Source organism: Equus caballus, chromosome 24, assembly GCF_041296265.1.
Source record: "Equus caballus isolate H_3958 breed thoroughbred chromosome 24, TB-T2T, whole genome shotgun sequence".
In the NCBI taxonomy this organism is placed as follows: Eukaryota; Metazoa; Chordata; class Mammalia; order Perissodactyla; family Equidae; genus Equus; species Equus caballus.
Window position 1 is genome coordinate 49,480,624 of NC_091707.1, and position 14,311 is coordinate 49,494,934.

At 56.8% G+C, this 14,311-nt stretch overlaps 1 protein-coding gene across 3 annotated transcripts in view; it reads right to left on the reverse strand.

The window, feature by feature from the left end:
- Positions 1-103: 103 nt before the first annotated feature.
- ASB2 (ankyrin repeat and SOCS box containing 2) overlaps positions 104-14,311 on the reverse strand; it is a 44,150-nt gene continuing 29,942 nt past the window's right edge. For all 3 annotated transcript variants that reach the window (XM_001497846.6, XM_070249710.1, XM_070249709.1), the window contains 4 exons: positions 13,375-13,546; positions 4,712-5,276; positions 3,673-3,826; positions 104-765 (listed from right to left, as the gene is read on the reverse strand). In XM_001497846.6, the coding sequence (XP_001497896.6) occupies positions 629-765; positions 3,673-3,826; positions 4,712-5,276; positions 13,375-13,546 (1,028 nt within the window). In that variant the 3' untranslated portion in view covers positions 104-628. The remainder of the gene's footprint in view (positions 766-3,672; positions 3,827-4,711; positions 5,277-13,374; positions 13,547-14,311) is intronic.

Below are 14,311 nucleotides of genomic sequence, written 5' to 3' on the forward strand. Positions count from 1 at the left end.
CTGTCCCCAGCCCCTGCCCCACCCTCACTCCCACCAAGTGCAGGGCTGAGGACCTCAGGCCCTGGGGAGGGGTCTGGTGAGAGGGGCTTCACTGGGCGAGGCGTCATCTGTGCAACATTTATTGTACGGAAGGAAGCCCTCTGGGACCGAGGGTCTCCCCACGCCCCACCCGGCCACACCTTCGGGAGAAGGCTCAGCAGTCACAGAGCACAGGGCGAGGGGCGTGGGGCAGCTCTGCGGCGAGGCAGTCCAGGAAAGGCAGACCTCCCCAAAAGTTCTCCGGCCGAAGCTCCTCCGCGGGCCCCTGCCCTCTCGAGCCCACCCCGAGTCCTGCCCTGCCCCCTCTCCTGCCCCAGGAATGGAGGCTTCTGCCAAGCCCGATGGCAGAGAAGGTCTGGATCTACTCAACAGTTTGAAAACAAGCACGTTTTTCTCCTACTTGACACATTCCGTCCTCTGCTCTGGGCAAAGCTCCGCCCCAGAGACCCGGTGGCGAGGTCAGGGCGGCTGCCCCAGCTGAGAGGGAGGCGGCCCACAGCCTCGTCTGTCACCAGCTCCGCTTAGATTTGGGGACACCACTGTCCTGAGACTCAGCAAAACAGTGTGAGGAGGCATCCTTCTGCAGCGGTTACTGGGTGTTCTCGTATTTGAGGTACCTAATCAGCCTGCCTGGGAGCGGCAATGTGTCCAGGAGTTTTATACGATATTTCCCAATGGCCTTTCGAACTTGCAGCCGGCAAAGGTGAGCCAGAGGTCTGGGAAGTTCTGGAAAAAGGAGGGAAAGAGAGATGCTGATTTGTCGTTTGCAACCAGCAAAGGGTTTGCATCTGTGACCTCTGGCACGTGGGGGTGCCCCACCGCTGTGGCTGGGTGGGTGGGCGGGGTCGCGTAACCCCAGGCCCTGCTGGCTGAAAAGATCTGGCAAAGCACCCTCCCGTTGGTCACCCCTCACTGATCCGCACAGCCCAAGGAGGAAGGTACCAAACCCATCCCACAGGGGAGGACTCAGGACCACACTGGGACCAGAGCTGGCATCTCCTTCGTCTTGTGCTCCTTCCTCCACATACACAGCCCGGACCCCGAACACGGCTTAGCAACGGGGTCAGTGAGTGTGACCTCTTAAGTGCCCCCATGCACAGAACTCAGCTCTGGGCTCTAGGTGGTGCAGAGAGGTCAGAGGCAGGGGGCAGGGGGCAGTTCCCAGTAGGTCTCAGAATCCCACATGGCTGTCTCCTCCAGGAGGCCCCCTAGGGTGCCTCATACAGTGGAGTTTTCTCAGCTGGGGGGCAGGGAGAGAGGTAAGAACAAGGACTGATGCATCTAGTAACCGGGTGATTTATTTCAGCCCTGGGCACAGGGTCTGGCACAGGGAAGGTGTTTGTTGAATCAAAGAATGTCATTCATTCATTCATCCATTCAACAAACGCTGACCCCCTGCTGTTCCTGGCCGGAGCTGCAGCGGTGCCGCCCAGGAGTGCTGGGGAAGGCTTCCACACTAGAGGGCGCATCAGAGCAGGGTCTTGCTGGGTGGGTGGGACTCCACCAGGTGAGGAAGGGGCCTTCCAAGCGGAGGAAACAGCCTGTCAAGCCAAGGAGGCCTGGCCACCTGGAAAAGGTCCGCCCAGGAAGACGGGGATGCAGAGGGGACGTGGGGGAGGGTGGAGAGGCCAGGCCAGGCGCTGCCTCACGAGGTGCCCATCGCCACGTTTCCCACCCTTCCACTGCCCTGCAGTCTCACTTGGGACAGAGCCGGCCCCCTGGGAAGCTCAGCCCCTTCCTCAGCTGACTGTGGGCAGGAAGGCCAGAGGCCACTGGGGGGCAGAGGACACAGGGCCACCAGAGCTGGGCTGGCGTCCCCGGCTGGCTCCGGCGTCTTCTCATTGCCCCTCTCAGAGCCTCCATCTGCCCGACTCCAGGAGTAATGACGTCAACATCACAGCATTAAATGAAAAGGCGCCTGGAGGGTGTTTGCAGACGCAGTGTGGGCGTTAAAGTAACCATAATAGTATTGGTTAAGAACTACTTGTTCTCCCTGTTAATAAATGTGTAGAACACACTGATGGGTTCTGCAGGTTTTCCCTGGGACACGGGTCTGGTGGCAAGGGACAACCTTCTCTAGGGAGGGCAGGAGGAAGGACAGTGAGGGGTGGGGCCGACATCTAGGCAAGGACCGCGCCACCCTCTAGTGGCTGAGGATCATGGTGACAGCAACCAGTTATTCACGAAATCCAGGAATGTTTACTGAGCATCTAGAGCTGTGCCCCCAGTGAGCGGGCAAGTCAGTGTCACCTGCCCCCAGGCGTCTCCCCAGTAACTTTATCCAAGGTCTCAATTCCAGTGCTTCCCAGGCATTTGTGCAAATGAAAAACCCTACAGTAGGTTTGGGTTCAATGGGGCGTGAGGATCTAAGGAAGAACTTGGCAAATCAGAGTCGGGGCTCTGGGGTGTGGGGCACCTGGACAGTCAGTGGACAGGCAACGAGGCAGCACAGTCTCGTCTGGGGACAGCAGCAGCGGTGGGATAACGATGACGCTGCCCGTCAGCCTCTTCGATGCATGATTGACAAACACTTAGTCAGAGAGACAGAGAAAGCCTGGGGTATCGAGAACTCCTCGGGGCAGGCGCCCGTTTCTCAGAATCGGCTGCAGTACCCAGTCTGACTGCCACTGACACCTCACCTGCCCAGGTGAGCCCCATAATGCCTAAGAGGGATGCTCGGCCTGACTTTGCCAGGCTGCCCCATCTACACGGCACACGGCAGCTGGACCGTGGCCAAACCCCACTTCCCTGTGCCGGGCACACCCACCCGCGAACACTTCAGGCTGGCAGAGCTGGAGGGGGCTGGACAACGAGCCTGCCCAACCTCCTCTGTTCAGATGGGGATGCTGAGGCCCAGAGGGGGGCCCTGCCCATGGTCACCCAGCAAGACCCTGGCTCCAGAGCTCTGGGCACCTGCCTCCTAGATCAGTGCTGCTCCAGGTGTGGTCTGTGGACCAACAGCACTGGTACCACATTGGAGCATGCTGAAATGCAGATTCTCAGGCCCTGTCTCAGACCTGAGTTAGAATCTGCATTTTTTTTCTTGCTGAAGAAGATTTGCCCTGAGCTAACATCTGCTGCCAATGTTCCTCTTTTTGTATGTGAACTGCCTCCACAGCGCAGCCACTGATGGACGAGTGGTGTAGGTCCAAGCCTGGGAACCAAACCCGGGCCGCCAAAGCAGAGTGGGACAAATTTAATCACTAGGCCACTAGGGCTGGCCCAGAATCTGCACTTTTAACAAGACGCCCAGGTGCTTCACATGCACTTTAGAGTCTGAGACGCTCTCAGCGGCCCAAAACATGGCACCAAAGGTCCTGATCCCCTTCAGGGGGCTGGAACCGTTTAAAACACCCTGGCAAGATTTAGAGGAGGGACTTGGGTATTGGTCAAACCTAGGTTTGAATCCCAGCTCTGCCACTAACTAGCAGTGAGACCTTGGCCCCGGTGACATCCTTTCTCTGAGGGTCTGTCTCCTCATTTATAAAACAAAGAGTCACGGAGACACTGTATGTGACATGCAGCATGGAGCTGACACGGAGTAGGTGCCCAAGAAACATCACTGACAGTCCCAGGCCCGACCCCAGGGCCTGAGTCAGGCGGGGCGGCCTCCAATGGCAGCGGCGGCCCCACCTGCTTTCTCCTTGATCACAGCCCAGTCCTCGTAGCTGTCAATGTGCTCCTTCAGCCGCGAGCAGAGCTGCACGTTGCCCACGTAGTCCAGGAGGACGTCGATGATGGGCCCCGCCCAGCGGCTCACCTCTGGGGCAGACACGAACTCACAGAACTGAAAGAGAGCACACGCCAGCGCTGGGACCCACGCCCAGAGCCCAGGGCTCCGCCCCAGCGAGCTCAGGAGGGAGAGAACCTGAGGCGGGCGAGGGCAGGGCCACGTCTCAGGACAGACCCCGGGCACACCCACGCCAGGATCCAGTTCTCCTCTCTTATCACACAAGCCGCTGCTGCCAAAAGTGGGAGGTGGGCCACTTGGGCCAGCTGCATCACCTCTCTAAGCCTCAACTTCCTTGTCTAGAAAACGGGTCTATAACACCAGCTTCAAGGGTTTTTGATGAGAATTAAAGTAATATGAACATAAATTTCTTTCTTTGCACACAGTAGGTGGCCCACAAATGATGGCCATTAGCCGTTATCATTCTCTCCAAGAGGAGAGTGTTTCTAACTTCCTTTTCATTGTAGTTCTGACTCTTTAAGACATCACCACGGACAGGTCCTGTGTCTGGGTCACTGACTTTCTGCAGCTCACCTGTCCTTATCCCACCTGCTCTCACCTCCATCCCGAGCCTGGAGATTCAGCATCACATCCCACGTGCAGGTTTGCCAGGAGTGATGGACCCCGCAGCTTTGCAGAGGTCCCCACCCGCCCCCTGCTCCGATGTTGGTTCCTTAAATTCCCTAGGCCAGCGGACCAAAAGGATTTCATTGTCCGCGTGAACCACTAAGGTCTGCCGCCTCTAAAGCATGCGAAGCACCAGGTTCCGCTGCCTCCAAAGTGTGCTAAGTACTAGTTTACACGCGCGCCAAAGTACACTAACCATTAGTCCACACTGCCTCCAAAGCCCCTTAACTGCTATCCCCTTCTGCCTCCACAGCGACTGGACCACTAGGCCACAGTGCCTTCAAAGTGCTCTGGCCCCGGCCACGCGCGCCCTACCTGGACCACGCCGGGCGCCTTGTCGGTGGCGGGCGAGTCGTTGAACCTGTTGGAGGGCGGCGGGGCGGGCGGGTGCGGGCCGTTGCCGTACAGGCACGAGAAGCAGGGCTCGCCGTCGCAGCCGAGGTCCATGAGGAACTTGAGCACCGACAGGTACTTCATGGCGAACATGATGGTGGCGGGGAAGGCGGTGGGGTGCGTGGCGATGTAGGCGTCGATGTTGGCGCCGTGGTCCAGCAGCAGCTGCATGGTGCGCATGCAGCCTTGGCGGATGGCCACGAGCAGGGGGCTGATGACGTCGCGGTTGGGGTCGGCGCCGGCCAGCAGCAGCAGCTCGGTGGCGTACACGTTGTTGTTGGCCACGGCGAAGTAGAGCGCCGAGCTGCGGCGGTCCTCGTAGAGGCGCGCGCGCTCGGGCGCCAGCGGCGCGTTCACGTCGAAGCGCGCGCCCAGCAGCGCCTCGAGCACCGCGTCGTGGTTGCGCTCGGCCGCCAGGTGCAGCGGGCTGATGCCGCTCCTGCGCAGGCGCGTGCGGCTGGTCACCGGCAGCAGCATCTGCACGATCCTGCGGGCGGGCATGCGCGAGTCACGGGGCGGCCGGCAGGTGGGGGCCGGCGGTGCCAGCAGGGGCCGCTCGCAACTGCTGTGCGCGGAGGCACGGGCGCACCAGCAGGGGGTGCTGTGGAACCAGCCATCCCCACAATGACCGCTTTAGGGAGGGAGGGGGTCGGCTGCTCTCCTGACTTTACAGTGAAGGAAACTGAGGGTCAGAGAGCTTCACCCACCCTCCCAAAGTCACACAGCCAGTAAGAGGTGGGGCTGGGCTTCAAATCTGAGTTCTTAAAAGCCTCGGCCAGAGAGGACTGTGGTTTCAAGAATCTCCCGCTGACTTATTCCAGGCTAAGGAGCGCTGCCCATTCCCTGCTCAGCCATCTGCAGGAGATGCTGGAAAGCCCCCTAACCCGAGGACTGTCCAAGCTTCTCCCTGCGGAGGGCGGTAGAGCCCAGTGCTGACGTTCGGAGCTAGAGCCTGCCGTGCCTGGGTGGGGTGGGGGCAGGGACAGCCATATCCGGGGGCTCACTATGTGCCAGGAGATATCGAACGGCTTTACAAACACTTTTGGGGTTAATCTTTGCAACAACCCATAAAGTGTGTCTCAGCATTCCCATTCTGCAGGTGAGAAAAGTCAAGTCTCAGAGAGGCTGAGGGACTTCCCCAGGCCACACATCAGCAGAGGCAAACCGGGATTGTACCCTCCTCTGACTGCAGGGCTCAGCTGTCCCGCATCCCTGTTCTGCTGCCCTGGGGCCCTGATGGAGCCACCTGGGCCTCGTCCTGGACAAATGTGTCTGGCCCCAACCACTCCTGCCCCAACCCCCAGGCAGCCCTCAGTGACCGCGAGGTCGTGTGCCCCCCTCTCCTGTGAGTCTCAACAGGCTCTCTGCCCTGCCTGTGGCCCAGAGAGGGTGGACCAGCCTCTGTTGAGGCTGGAGATTCCTGCGAGCCCCGACTGCTCCCTCCTGCTGAATCCTGCGCTGCTCCCAGCACGCCACCTGTATTAGGCTGTTGCAGTCACACGTCGATAACCACGGGGACACGTTCTGAGAAATGCATTGTCAGGAGATTTCGTCACTGTGCGAACATCACAGAGGGCACTTACACAAACCTACATGGCACAGCCCCCTGCACACCTAGGCTGTATGGTACTAATCTTATGGGACCACCATGGTATATGTGGTCCATCATCGACCAAAATTGTCATTATGCGGCACGTGACTGTATATCCTCCCAATAGCCTTGTGAGTTGGGTCCTAGTCTTATCTTCATTTACAGATGAGGAAACAGAAGCTCAGAGAGGGTATGTGACTTGCCCAAAGACACACAGCCAGTAAGTGATGGAGCCAAGATATAAACCCAGGCAGTCTGATATAACCCTGGCCACACTCTTAACCACTGCCCTCTTCTTGTGTAGCAGGCAGGGTGACAGCTGAGCTGTCACGGGGTTTGTATTCTTCATCACACGTTAACTTGCCTGACCCATTTTACCTTCACTTCAGCCCTGTGGGGTACAAAGCAGGTCTGTGCACCCCCCCCCCCAGATGCAGCTCTGAGAGCAGAAGTGACTAACCAAAGGTCATGGAGCAGTTCTGGGGGGCTCAGCCCCAGGTCTCTTGGCCCCTTGTCCTTTCTGTCTTCCCCCAGCCCCTGCGACCTGCAGGAACAAGCTCCTGCCACCGTCAGGATTCCAGACCCTAATCCGTCCAGTCCTTGCTGACAGGTGACCTCACATCCCCATGAGGGCTCCAAGGAGGTGGCCGTGTGGAGCAAACAGGTGCCGCCAGCCCTGTTCCCACGCGTCTCTGCTTCCTGGCGTGCTGGCTTGCCAGCTTCCTGGAAATCCGATGCCAGCCACCTCCCGCTAGGATCTCCGTGGAAAGTATTACTATTGTAAGCGATACTGTGTTTGCCTAAAATCTGCCTCTAAAACCTCAAAAGGAAATTCACACACCCGGGGGGCTAATTGCCTCCTAATTTCTATTTGTGCACACCCAGGAGGCCTGACCTCGCTCTGTAGAGGTGCTGGTCACAGGCAGGGCTGGGGCCTCACCCTGGACCACGGCCATCGCCAACAAATGCTCCCTAACAGCCGTAACATGCCCAAGCACCGGAAAGAACAGGGAGAGCGACTGCCTGGGGCCGCCGGCCAGACGGGGCTGGTATCTCTAGCAGGTCACAGCTGGTCTCCAGCCATCCCCTGCCGAGCCAAAGGAGAGTGACAGGACATGGGATGTGACTGGACGCTGCCGAGAGGCCCAGAAGCATCGTCCTGATAAGGCGGTCAAGTCCTTGTGTTGTCGTCTGCTGCTGTAAGACTCTGCTACTCTGAAAGCAGATGTGCAGTGAGACAGGTCTGGACAGCAGAGGGGGAAACTGAGGCCCAGGCTGGGGTGGGGAAGAGAGTGAGGTTGGACAGGAGGTGGACGGCAAAGCCGGGGCAGAGTGTAGGTGTCCACACCACCTGGGGCCAGGCCTTTCCACGATGCCCCAGTCCCCCTGCCCTAGGAGTGTTGGTGGCCCTACTGCATGTCGCCACTTCTCTCCTCTGACCCATTTTGTGGGACGGAGGACGGGAGCATGAGGGGGCGACACCACGAGACAGGCTGGGGCCCTCTCACTTCTCCACAGGCTGGTCCTGGGACCGCAGGTGCTCAAAGCACACCTTATGAAGAGGAACAAGGCACCCACAACCTGGCAGATCCTTCGCTGTCTGGGGGGCCCGCTTTCCTGCCCCTCCCTTCTCTTTTCCCCAGTGTGGGGGCTGCCCCTGCCAGCTCAGGCCCTGAGACCAGAGCAGGCCCAGCTCAGGGCTCTTCAAGGAGGCCTGGAGCCTTGGATCCAAGTCCTGATAACTGGGCCCCTACCTTGTTCCTGGGACCCACCAGAACTGAGTCCCACTCTCCTTGCTCCAGGCCCTGGCTCCCCGCCCAGGATGCTAGTTTCCTCATGGCTGCTGTCCTGCCTGAACCCCAGCCCAGCGGCAGGGAATAGAGCAGAGAGCTTTGCACCAAAGCAGGCTGTCCTTGGCAGTGTGGGGTCCTTCAGGGGGCAGTGGACCTGGGTTCCACCACCAGCTCTGCCTCTCAGTGCTGCGCCTTCTCAGGCATGTCACTTAACCTCTCTGAACCACATCTATAATAGAGGGGTAATTAATCATAACAATAGTGATGCTGATGCGGATGAGAGCTCCCCTTTATTGAGTCCCTATGACCTGTGAGCACTTTACCCTCCTAAATGATAATTACTGTAATATTGCGGATCGCTGCTCTATGCTTCGCACCTGTACCTCATTTAATCCCACAAATGACCCTATGAGCTCATTTACTCTCTGTAACAACCTGGCAAGGTGGGATCGCTATGCCCAGGTTACAGAACAGAAGTTAATAACATCTTTCACCAAGGCTGCTTTTGAGGATCAAATGAGGTCGTACACGTTACACTCATCGGCACATAGTAGGCCCTTAGTAAACGGTGGCTGTTGGCATCTTGACCACCACAGTGGTTGCCCTGCACAGCCCTGCTGCACCAAACCCGGAGGTGTCCTGTCCCCAGGTCACGGTGGTGTGACCTTTGTCAGTGTTCAGTGTAGATTTGATGGTGGACTTGACTTTCACAAGGGAACTGGCCGCCCACAGACGCTCCGCTGCCAGTACCGCCAAGCTGCACTGTGTCAACCCTGCCGTGTGTGTGTGTGTGTGTGTGTGTGTGTGTGTGTGTTGGGGGATTACCTCTTCTCTGAGCCCATGTGTTGCTCATGTTGGAGCCAGAAAAGGCTCCACAGTGGAGAATCTGCCCGAGGGTGTTCCCGAGGGCACAGTGGGACTCCTGCCCGTGAGGGATCCTTCTGGGGGAAAGTCTGCGGCTTTTCCAGGAGATGCTGGGAGCTGGAGCGGGGGAGCAGTTCCTCTGTGAAGGAGGAAGCTCAGGCACACAGCAGCTCCTGCAGCCTGCTGCAGTGAGTGAGCTCGTCTAGAAGTTTCTGGATCTTCAGAGAGAGAATAGAGCTTGCAGAGGATGCAAACGGCCACTAAAAATGCAGATTCCCGGGCCCTGCCACCTAGGGGCTGATTTGGCAGGTCTGGGGAGGGGCCCAGGTGTCTGATGCAGGTGGCCCATGCACCACGCCTTGAGCAACTTTGATGCAAGACTTCATCATTTTCCTCCAGAAGATGCAGGCAGCAAACCAATGTCCTGCAGTGGATGGGGTTGGCCAAGGGTCCTGTGCCCCGGACCTCTGCTCTTATTTTCCATGAAGCCTCGAGCTCTGAACCTCAGTTTCCCTTCTAGTTAATGGGGATACTAACTTGCTTCTGAACGTGCTTTTAAACTGCATTTTAATTTAATGTGTTAACGGTTCTCTATTCTGCCTTATTCTAGGAAGAGTTTTAAGTGGCTTGCAAAGGGAATATAAATTAGAAGTTAAGAGAAAGAATATTTAAAAACAAGGGAGTCAGAAGTGAGGCCCAAAATGCGCTTCTCTGTTATACATCAGCCACAAAATCGACTCTAAGATCCTGGTTCTCTACCGGGCTGCACCGTGAAGTCGGCTGGGCAGCTTTTAGAAACCCCACAGCTCAGCCCCAGCGCGGACTGCTCGCATGGAAATCTTGGAGGTGGGGGGCAGCATCAGGGTTTTTAGAGCCCCCTGCCCCCCGGGGTTCCAATGTGCAGCCAAGGTTGAGAACCGCTGGTTTCGGTGCCCTGCTGAATTCAGTTTCAAGGAATCTTGGGGCATCCGCTCTTCTTGAATGCAAACAGTTTCTTAATAAATCTATCTCTGGGGTGGAATTTTCCTCTTATAAGGTGCCTTTGCTAGACGGGAAATAAAAGAAGATAAGGAAAGTGTGCCTTGGAGGTGACTAAGGCTTTGGGGTCTCCCAGGCTCCTTTCTCAGCCATGCCCAAAGGTCACACCCTCCAGTTAAATGTGCAGAAGAGAAGGCACTATCTGGTGGACACTGAGCCCAGCTGCTGGGGGCTGCTGTCCATGCTACAGACAGGCAGGAGGGTTGGCAGGTGGCTGGGTGTAGAACGCCTATGGAATGTCACGTCAAATCCCCCAGCAGCCGACGGGAGGTCAGCGTGGAGCAGGCCATTAATGCCACATGCCCAGGGAGTGAGGGAGCCCCCGGGGCTTGCCTGGCCACGGGCCCTGCCAGGTGGCAGAAGCTGCTGGGAACCTGGCTTTAACCCTTTGTTGGGAAGCCCTCAAAAAGTGGCCCGGCCCCTCTCAGTCTTGGGGGACAGAACGAAATGGGGCCTGAGAAGGGAGGGTGAGTAACCAGGGAGCTCGCTGTGGGAGTCAGCAGGAATCCAAAGCGGGAGACTTCGGGGGAACGTAGACCATTCATACAGGTGGTTCCAGAGAGCAGCAGCCTGGCTCCGTGGGCATCCTCAGGCAGACCCAGGCCTCCTTCAAACTCCCCTCCAGCTGGGGCCAGACTGCCGACATCTGGCTCCAATAGATAGCATCCGGGTGTGACTGAAGGGTGCCAAGCGACAGTCCCAGCTCTGCCTCTCTCTGGCAAGCTGCTTCCCATCTCTGGCCTCAGCTCCCTCCTCTGCAAAATCAGGGGTTGGATTAGATCCATAGTCCCCCCTGAAGGGGTGGCTGGGCTGTACCTGGTTGGCTCAGGGAGCTTGTCAAAGACAGAGGCTTGGGCTCCTTGTGTCCTGGCGATTCTGGTTCAGTGGCTCTGGGGTGTGTCATTGAAAAAATAGCCCAGAGTGACGGTGCTGTACAGGCAAGGATGGGGAGCGAGTGGACCAGAAGGTGTCCAGGGGCCAGCCCCTTCCCTCTCTCTCACTCTGCGTCTCTCTGGGGTCAGGTTAAGAAAAACCGAGTCAGTTGACTGATGCTGCGTCTTCCGGGAGCGGAAGAGAAAGATGCCGTCTTGCCCGTCACCACTGCCTGCCTCGTTGCTTCCCTCCACGGGCTTAACTGAAAAATGATGGGATGTGCTCTCCCTACGTCCGAGAGAGAGAGAGAGTGCAGCCCCACTGAGCACCTACCATGTGCCGGGCGCTCTGCTGGGTGCTTGATTCCATCTAGATCCACGTATGTCCTTTTTCCTAGTCCCCACGACAGCCCCAAGAGGCAGGTGTCACTGCCTCACAGTTTACGGAAGAGGAAGCTGAGGCTCAGAAAGTTCAAGCAACTTGCCCAATGGCCTCAGCAGGAATTCAAACCCAAGTCTATCTGCCTTGAGAAGGCGGGGTCTCCTCCGTGCATGGACTCGGGGGGGGGGACAGGCAGTTTGCAGAGCGGGACCTGGGGCTCCTTGTGCCTGCATTTCCTTCTCCGGGCTGCCACTCCCACCCCCATTTCTCTCTGCCGTACGGAAGACAACCAATACCTCCCACCAGCCACCGTCTGTGTCTCTCCGTCTTCTCCCTGCTGAGAACAGGGCTGTGTTTCCCAAAGTGTGTCATCGGGGATACGCGAGATGGGATTTTCAGCGAGAATATTTTTTATTAATTGTAAATCGGTAATTTTAACCAAATAGTGTGATAAACATTCCCTTTTGAAAACAAACTCATTTTAAGTAAAAAATGTCTTTAAAGGAAAATGCTGAGCAATGAGACTATAGATGTTTAAAATTAGGAAGAAAGTCCGCGAATGGTCAAAGGTTGGGGAATACTGGTTGGGTGGAAATTACTGGCCCCTGCCCTCCTTCCTGGGCAGCTGGCGTTCCACCCCCTGGGCGAGTCTTCCCTGATCCCTCCAGCTAGTGGTGCTACTGGCGGATGTTTAACAACTGGCTCTCCAGGGGGGGAAAGAGGGCCCTGGTTTGTATCGTTCACCAACTTCCATGGTGTAAATACTCTCACTAAGGCCAGTTTCAGCTATCAGTGTGAACAATCAGCTCACGTGAGCTGGTGAGAGCCAGCTCTACCATGGGCCAGCTCCATCACGAACCAGCTCCAACATGAGCCAGCTCTACCATGGGCCAGCTCCATCACGAACCAGCTCCAACATGAGCCAGCTCTATCATGGGCCAGCTCCATCACGAACCAGGTCTAGCAAGAGCCAGCTCTAGCGTGAGCCAGCTCTAGCGTGAGCCAGCTCTAGCGTGAACCAGCTGTAGCGTGAACTAGCTGTAGCCTGAGCCAGCTCTAGTGTAAACCAGCTTTAGCATGAACCAGCTCTAGCGTGAACTAGCTCTAGCATGAGCCAGCTCCATCATGAGCCAGCTCTAGTGTGAACTAGCTCTAGCATGAGCCAGCTCTAGTGTAAACCAGCTCTAGCATGAGCCAGCTTTAGCGTGAACCAGCTTTAGCATGAAACAGCTCTAGTGTGAACTAGCTCTAGCATGAGCCAGCTCCATCATGAGCCAGCTCTAGCGTGAACCAGCTCTAGTGTGAACCAGCTCTAGCACACCGCTGCTTCCACCCCATGCCATTCTCTCTCCTCTAGGACCATCATGGAGCTTAGCTCTTCATGCTCATTCATTAGGTCATGAATTTGTGTGTGTGTGCGTGCATGAGCATCTTCCCTCCCATCAGATTGCTCCCTGAGGATTTAAGCTTCTCTCATCTCGCTCAAAGTCCCCAGCACGTAGTAAGTGCTCAATGAAGGCTAGCTGTCATCACTGTTACTACTTATAGTATTGTAGGTATCCCCTGCATGCTAGCTAATTGCCTGAGGTTGCTTATCTTTGCTCCCCAGCAGAAATGTCCACTAGTCCAGACTCGGATCTGGCCCCCTCAGTGGAATCTGTAGATGTGACATTTGGAGCAGGTGAGTTTCTGTCATCTATAACCTACGTAACCTTGGGCAAGTCACTCAACCTCTCTGTGTCTTAGCTTTCTCATTTGAAAAATGAAGATAATGGTGTCTACTTCAGTAGAACTGTTAAAAGAATTGTGAAAAGTAGAGTTGTTGAAAGTGCTGGTAAGTGCTATGGAAGTGTTTCCTATTATTATTCCTGTTGGTATTGTTGTAGGCATTCACCCTAGCTGGCTGACTGTTGAGTGGTTTTCCTGTTTTCCGCTCTGACCTCTCCTGGGCCTTCCTAATCCTGTGGGCTGGGTGTCGGGAGCCCCCCACCCAGTGTGGGCCGGGGGAGAGCCGCGTGGAGCGGTGGCGGCGGGCCTGGGCTGACCTGTAGTTGCCCTTCTTGGAGGCAATGTGCAGCGGGAGCATGCCGTCCTTGTTGGCCTTGTTGGCGTCGGCGCCCTGCGACAGCAGGAACTCCACCACCTCCTCGTGCTCGTTCTTACAGGCTTCGTAGAGGGCGGACGCATTGTCACTGGCCTGCGTGTTGATGTCAGCGCCTGGTGGAGAAGAGGCAGGTCAGCGAGTGACCAGGGCAGTCCCTGTCCTTGATGTGACACCCACCTTGGGCTGGGGGCCACTGTGCCCACCACCGTGACACACTGGATCACTTAACAATGACCCTTAGAACGGAGTCCACCCGGAGGACCCCCAGCTCACTTCTGCAACATCCCGCCCTGGGGCCCACCAGCCCGAGCAGAGGCCTCCTAGAGGCTGAAAGCTGCTGCAACGATGCTGGCGTTTCCTGGGGACTCACTGTGTGCCGGCCTCCCTGCTTTTCCTGTGCCATCTGAGCACTGAAGCACGGAGAACCTACACACAAGTGCCCCGGACCACCCAGCCCATAAGTAAAGAGCCAACACTTGAACCCAGACAGTCTGATGGCAGAAGCCCTGGCAGATGGTCTGATGGCAGAGGCCATGCTCTCTACCCTCACTCCATGTAAAAGGATCCAGACCCGACCCCGAGGAAAGCTCATAGCTCTAGGAGAGTGCAGAGCCTCCAATAAAGAAGAACCCTGATAACTTTATTAATTGGGATTGGTTCTTCTCTGCCTTCCGTTTCAAGGAATAAGAAGGGGATTACTTCCTGGCTAATCTGAAGGAAACACTGCCCCGTGCTGATAGGAGGGGGAGTCAAGCCCGGTGACAGTCTCCCTTCAGCCCAATCTCCTACACCTTCTCCATCGCCTGCTGGTAATGGAGAGAACTCACGGGTTTCTCTGCAAAAAGAGTTGCAGCCTGTTCACCAGGCCCTCCTTATTC